Raw genomic sequence first — 7,255 nt, 5'->3', positions numbered from 1 at the left:
ATTCTGAAGTACTCATTTCAAATTCCCATCAAAAACTTCCATACCAGAGAGAGTGAAACAGGTCATTTTAGTTACATTAATTCAGTGTTTATGAGTCAAAACATTGGGAGTTCTGTTTACAGTCGCGGGGGCTATAAAACAAGGTCTCCGTCTAGGGGTAATTCCTGGACAGTGAGGGTGAAGATGACGGGGGGTGGGGCGGGGAACACAACCCCAGCAAATAACTCCATTTAAACTCAGTTCTCTAGTGACCCTTTTCACAAGAGAGTTTCTCCAAGTGGGCCAGACCGGAGATTCAAACTGCAGGTATGACAGGTTATCCTCGCCAACTCTCAGCCTTGGAGCAGAACTTCGGGGAGCTACAGATAGTGGGAACTCAGCCGAACTCCGAAAGCCCCAAGCCCACCTGTCAACAGGTGAAGGAGGTGACGTTGGCAAGAACGTCCGCGCACCGAAACTGTCCTGCCCACCTGCTCCCGTTTGCCCGGGAATTAGAAGTCAAAGAGGAAATGAGACAGAAGGCAAAGAGGCGTCCCGTGCGCTCTCAAAAATAAAGAGGAGCTTGGTGGTCGTTTATATTTCCCTGTGCCGCAGAATCCCGGCGGAGTCCCGGGACAAATAATTCAACGTCACCCCGGTCCCCGCCCCCACCTTCCCTCCTGGGCTCTGGAAGGTCCTGAGACCCCGAGGCTGAGCCTGGGACACCGCGACGGCGTGAGCCCATTGGTCACCTGGGCAAAGAGGTGAGCTGCTCCACCAATCCATTCCCGGCAGGGGACGGACAGGACGCTCGAGGGATTAGGGGCTCGGCGCGGGAACGCAGCGAGTCCCGCAGCAGGAGGCAGCTGGGGCGAGTGCACAGAGAGGACGCAACGGGGAGCGAGGGGCCATTAAAGCAAGCAGGAGCAAGTCATCTCTTCAGTGACTGATGCCAGGCAAGAGATGCAAAGATTAATTCAGTAGCTGGAGACTCTTATTGTGGGCATCTAAGACATATATGTCCAAAAATAGAGTAACTCCTGGGACCTGGGAGGAAAAAATGGAGTGATATTAATAGTTATATTTCAATGACAACTTTAGGGAGGTTTTAAAGCACACTGTTGAGGGAAGAGAAAGGAAATTTTAAAACTTCCACTTTGTCTTTTGTTTCTCTAACAATTATAATACAGCAACACTTCTTTTGGCTTAATGTGGGCACACATGGGCTAGAGTTCACTGAAGCTGTGGACGCCCTCCAGGTCTCTCTCCAAAGTATCACTCCTGAGCTGCAAGCCAAAAGACTAAGCCATTTGCTCCTTTGGGGAGCAGAGAACTTTTCCTCACTCGGTTTTGGATACAGTTTTTCACTCACTGGTAAGATTTTCTATCTCTGCCTGGCTCAGGAGAGGATTCAGAACCAGGAAAGAAGAGCTCAGGTACTGTTAATTTCTATTTTGTTATATACATTTTTCAGGTTTAAATTTGTGGGAAGGCACTGTCTTGTTCTTGTAGAGTTGTGATTCTTTTAAATAACTCTCATGTGGGAATAACCCAGAACTTCTGCTTTTTAGCTGAATGAATTACCTTTGTCCCACCATTTGGTTTTTTGCTTAAATAATAATGGAAGGTGAAAATGCTGTCTTCAATCATATGTTCACTTAAAATTTTTGTAATCAGATGGTTATAATGACAAAAGTCATGTGATTAATCCTATGTTAAATTTTAGTTTGGACTAAATTCTGATAATAATTCCGCTATCTTTATGTATATGAAGACTAGCAATTCTGCATCTATTTTTAGCATTGTTTATGGCTAAAAGATAGTTGCTGGTATAATCCCAAAGAAACCATTCTATCCCAAGGAATGTTGATATTTATAAATTATGAAGGTCACTTTTCTTAGAAAAACACAATAAAAATTTTATTGCAATCCTTGTATACTCTGAATTTCAAGAGAAAATTAGGTTTGGATCCTTGAGCTTGCCCCACGTATGGCTAATTTTGTTTTTCCAAGAAGCTGAGTATATTTCTTCCCTTATGATGCTCCCTGACTCCCATGGCAGAAAGGAGGTGGAAGAGGAGGAGGTAGTGGAGGAGTTCGAGGAGGAGAGGGAGGAAGTGGGGGGGAGGAGGGGGAGGAGCTACTGTGGCTTGTGGTTATTACATGGCAGGGAAGCGTGCAACGTGTCTTTTTTGGCAAGGACTAAAGGACATGTCTGAGATTTATTCACCCTTCCAGTGGAGTATTACAGCTCTTAAAAATGTTTTTGAAGAAGGTTTAATAAAGCAAAAAACAGATATTATACACTCAATGAATAAAGTGTGTTACAAATTTCGTTTGGTCACATATATACACACATATACACAGAAACATACATCACCTATGAAAGGCTGGAAGGAATACAGCAAAATCTTAATGTTTATATGTGGGTTGTAGGAATACAAGTAATTTTCTTCTACTTATTTACAGCTTCCAAACTTTCTATGATGCACACGGATTAGTTTTATAATCAGTATTTTAAAAGTTGTCTAAAAGAACTAATGGGTAAACAGGAAACTAGGCCTTCTGTATTTCCGTTGGCATAATACCTTCATTATGGTCTCTCTTTTTTCTTTTTACTGACTCTCTAAGTCATAGGCATTTTTGTTTTCACTAAGAAGTGAGAAGCTGTGAAGGAATTTTCACAGTAGATACTTCACTTGATCGCAAGGTTTTGCAAAGAGTAAGTTTTACCATACAAGTTGTGAATGAATGAAGTTAGCCACTTATGACCTTTCAGAAAGCTCTCCCAGATAACAGACTTTGAGTTTGTACTGGAATTTTGCTCAAACCATACCTAGAACCCTGAGGTGTATTTTTTTTTTTTTTCCAGGATGAAGGCTAAAGGCAGAGGAATCACCTGCTTGCTGGTCTCTTTCTCCGTGACATGCCTGGTGGCCAGCCGCGGGGGCAATGCCTGTCCTCGTCGCTGTGCTTGCTATGTGCCCACTGAGGTGCACTGTACATTTCGGTACCTGACCTCCATCCCAGACAGCATCTCACCCAATGTGGAACGTATTAATTTAGGGTGCGTGGGGTCCCTTGTCTTGTGCCCTTCTCAAGCAGACATCACACTGATGCTTCATGCCCAAAATATCAAACAAAACTTGTGACTTTAGGAGATGAACCAAAATGGTATTTCTCTTCTGAAATAAGCACATGAAGATCTTAAGTTTGTGAGGGACAATAAGCAACATTTTCCTGGTAAGCTTTTACTAGGAGAAAGTTCTAGAACCTGAAATCACTCTTGATAGGATGAGAGGCCCAAGATTATACAAGAACTTCATTCTGGCTACCTTTTTACTGGAAAATATCATCTGTTAAGAATTAGAGTTGTGACCTATCAGGAGGCGATAATAGGACACTGGAAATGTCCTCCCATATACAAAAGATACATATGAAAAGTTAGTTAGACCCTTTAAGAAGGCCCTTGGACTTCTTTTCATGCAAATTGACTTATTTAAAATTCTTCTTCAAAATTTAAAATTCTTTAAAAAATGTAAACCTAATTAAATCTGCTAAAAGGTGATTATATTTTAAAGGTTTGTGAAAAACTGGGGTGTGTGTGTGTGTGTGTGTGTGTGTGTGTATACACATGTGCAGTCCGATTTAATATCATGTGTCTGATAATAGGAAGAACCTACTATATGCCAGGGATACAATAAGGAATAAGGTGAATTATTTACGTCTAGAAGCTATAGTGAAAGGGAGAAAACAGATGCACAATAAGTAATAAGAACCTTCAAAGAGCATGCAAAGTTCCTTGGAACACTCACTAATGATAATAGGTAACACTGACTGTGCCCTTGCCGCCATCAGGCACTGAACAGGGCACTCTCCACACATTCACTCACTTAATCCTCAGAACACCTTTTAAGTCGCTTCTATTATTTGCACTTTATAGATAAAGAAATGGAGGCTTAGAAAGATTGCTGATTTTACCCAGGGTTGACTCAATACCAAGGCCTAGGTTCATAATCCTAGCCAAATTTTTTGACCAAACTCTTTGGTTAAGAGTCGAGGTTTCTTTTTCTTTCTCTTTTCTTTTTAAAATATTTTATTTATTTATTTGACAGAGAGATCACAAGTAGGCAGAGAGGCAGGCAGAGAGAGAGGGGGAAGGAAACAGGCTCCCTGCTGAACAGAGAGGCCGATGTGGGACTCGATCCCAGGACCCTGGGATCATGACCTGAGCCAAAGGCAGAGGCTTAACCCACTGAGCCACCCAGGCACCCTGAGAGTCCAGGTTGCTCAACCTCTACTTTATAATGAGAAATTCTACCTAGGAAAGCAAGGGATGGGGGCGTGTCCTCAAAGAAGGGTCTGGGCCTGACTGGGAATCACAAGTAGAGAGAGGCGGAGCCAGCAGCATCCCAAGCTGAAGGAACAACGCATGTAGAAAGGGTGGAAATTGAGGAGGGGTGTGGTATATCCTGGGCAGGGGAGTGTGAGCATGTAACCGGATGGGGAGTGGGTGGGCCTTCTGTGGCATCTGATGAATCTCAATATATGTCAAGCATTTGATTTTCTCCTTCGAGCACAGGTTATAACAAGTGAGGTATTGGGGACCTGGGTGGCTCATTCCGTTAAGATTCTGCCTTTGGCTCAGGTCATGATCCCAGGAGCCTGAGATCAAGCCCCACCTCAGGCTCCCTGCTCCGTGGGGAGCCTGCTTCTCCCTCTCCCTCTGCCCCCATCACATGCTCTCTCTCTCTTTCTCAAACAAAATAAAATATAAAAAGGGAGATATTGGGTTTTGTGTGTGGACATGTGTGTGTGCACTTTTGCTTTGACAGCTGAACCACAGCTGATAGGCGTAGCTTATACCTGTTGTTTTAATTTCAGGTACAACAGCTTGGTTAGATTGACAGAAACGGATTTTTCTGGCCTGAACAAATTGGAGTTGCTAATGCTGCACAGCAATGGCATTCATACAATCCCGGCTAAGACCTTCTCGGATCTGCAGGCCTTGCAGGTAAGACAGGGGACGGGGAAGGTGCAGGTTCAAGAGGCGAGATGACCATTCCAGTGGAACCCAAAAACCAACATTCTGTGCATTAGAGGGAGACATCAAGGAGGATGTCCGAGACTGATTTCTCTTTAAATGCAATAGTTTATGGAAATTAGAATAATATGAAAATTCTGAGGCATTTTCTCAGATCTGGGCTAATAGAAAAAAAAAAAAAATCAATACCCAGGGATTGCTGCACCTTTAAAACTTAATGCAGAAAGGCTACTTCTAGTCCTGTTCATCTGGGACTTGTTTTAGACAGAAGTTAGCTTTGTACATGTAAATATACTTTTTAACTTTTTACTTTATTTATACCTTGTCTTGTTCAAAAAATTTTGAAAAGTTATGGGGACTTCTAAGAATACACCAAATATGACAAGAATTACTACTCTAGTAAGTGAGAAAGTAAAGATAAAACACATCTAGGGATAAGAGAAAAGGGGATTATGGGGGAAAATACATGGAAAGATCAGTATGTCTGATACATATGTAGGACTTAAAGATTTTGAAAAGCTAACTCACAATTCAAGATGTCTATCAAATTTTTTAAATACATAAACTGTTCAAGAAAGACACAACTATATCTGATTTATTATTTTTTTTACTTTTTTATAGTGTATATTTGACATATAATATTATGCTAGCTTCAGTTGTACAATATAAATGCTTCAACATTTATATACATTAGGAAGTGATTACTATGATAAATCTAGCTACCATTGGTCATAGTACAAAGTTGTTACAGCATTGTTAACTGTATTTCCTATGCTGGACATCACATTCCTATGTCTCATTTATTTTATAGCTGTAAACGTGTAACTTTCAATCGCCTTACTTTATTTTGCCCATCCCTTCCCCCACCCCCCAGCAACCATCAGACTGTTCTCTGTACCTATGAGTCTGTCTGTATCTTTTTTGTTTTTTGGAGTCCACAAATAAGTGAAATTTTATGGTACTTGCTTTTCTCTGACTCATTTCATTTAGAATACTATCATTTCTTCCATCCATGTTGTCACAAATGGCAAGATTTTATTCTTTTTTATGACCAAATAATATTCGTGTGTGTGTAGACACACATATACATATACACATATACATCTCTTTTATTTATCTATTGATGGACACTTAAGTAGCTTCCATATCTTGGCTATTGTAAATAATGCTGCAGTAAACATATGGGTGCATATATCTTTTTGAATTAGTGTACTCATTTTGTCCAGATAAGTATACAAAAGTGGAATTTCTGGATTGTATGGTAGTTCTATTTTTAATTTCTTGAGGCATCTCCATACTGCTTTCCAGTTGCTGCACTTTTTGTATGCCCACCAACAGTGCACAAGAGCTCCCTATCCCTATCAACCTTACCAACAGCTGTTGTTTCCTGGGTTGTTAATTTTAGCCATTCCAACAGGTGTGAGGTGATCCCTCATTGTGGTTTGGATTTGCATTTCCCTGATAATAAGTGATGAACATCTTTTCCTGTGTCTTTTGGCCATCTGGATGTCTTCCCTGAAAGAGAATTGTTTTTTAATTGGATTATGTTTTTGAGGTGTTGAGTTTTGTGAGTTCTTTGTATGTTTTGGATACTAAAGCTTACAAAATATGTCATTTGCAAATATCTTCTCCCATGCCATAAGTTTTGTCTTTTAGTTTTGTTGATGGTTTCTTCACTGTGAAGAACCTTTTTATCTTGATGTAGTCCCAAGTCCTCTTTTTGGCTTTTGTTTCCTTTACTCAGGGGACATACCTACAAAAAAGTGCTAGGGCTGATGTCAGAGGAAATTCCTGCCTCTGCTCTCTTCTAGGATTTTTATGGTTTCAGGTCTCTCATTTAGGTCTTTAATCCATTTTGAATTTATTTTTGTCTATGGTATAAGAAAGTCATCCAGTTTCATTCTTTTGCCTGTGACTGTCCAGTTTCCCCAACCTCATTTGTTGAAGAGACTGTCCTTATCCCACTGGATATTCTTTGCTGCTTTGTGGAAGATTAATTGACCATGTAACTGTGGGCTTATTTCCAGGTCTTCTATTCTGTTCTGTTGATCTTTGTGTCTGTTTTTTGTGCCAATGCCATACTGTTTTGATTGCTATAGCTTTATAATATTACTTGAAGTTCAGAATTCCAGTGCCTCCAGCTTTGCTTTTCATTTTCAAGACTGCTTTCACTATTTGGGGTCTGTTGTGGTTCTACTCAAATTTTAGGATTGTTTGTTCTAACTCTGTGAA

General features: G+C 40.7%; 1 protein-coding gene across 1 annotated transcript in view; it reads left to right on the top strand.

The window, feature by feature from the left end:
• Positions 1-666: 666 nt before the first annotated feature.
• Positions 667-7,255, top strand: part of IGSF10 (immunoglobulin superfamily member 10) — a 47,505-nt gene continuing 40,916 nt past the window's right edge. Inside the window, exons 1-4 of the mRNA XM_032852513.1 lie at positions 667-743; positions 1,170-1,415; positions 2,852-3,046; positions 4,864-4,993. Coding sequence (XP_032708404.1) covers positions 2,853-3,046; positions 4,864-4,993 — 324 coding nt within the window. The 5' untranslated portion in view covers positions 667-743; positions 1,170-1,415; position 2,852. The remainder of the gene's footprint in view (positions 744-1,169; positions 1,416-2,851; positions 3,047-4,863; positions 4,994-7,255) is intronic.

Source organism: Lontra canadensis, unplaced genomic scaffold (genome assembly GCF_010015895.1).
Source record: "Lontra canadensis isolate GAN:19392208 unplaced genomic scaffold, GSC_riverotter_1.0 scaffold6, whole genome shotgun sequence".
NCBI lineage: Eukaryota > Metazoa > Chordata > Mammalia > Carnivora > Mustelidae > Lontra > Lontra canadensis.
Note: the sequence above shows the minus strand (reverse complement) of the source record. Positions and strands in the feature narration are given on the sequence as shown.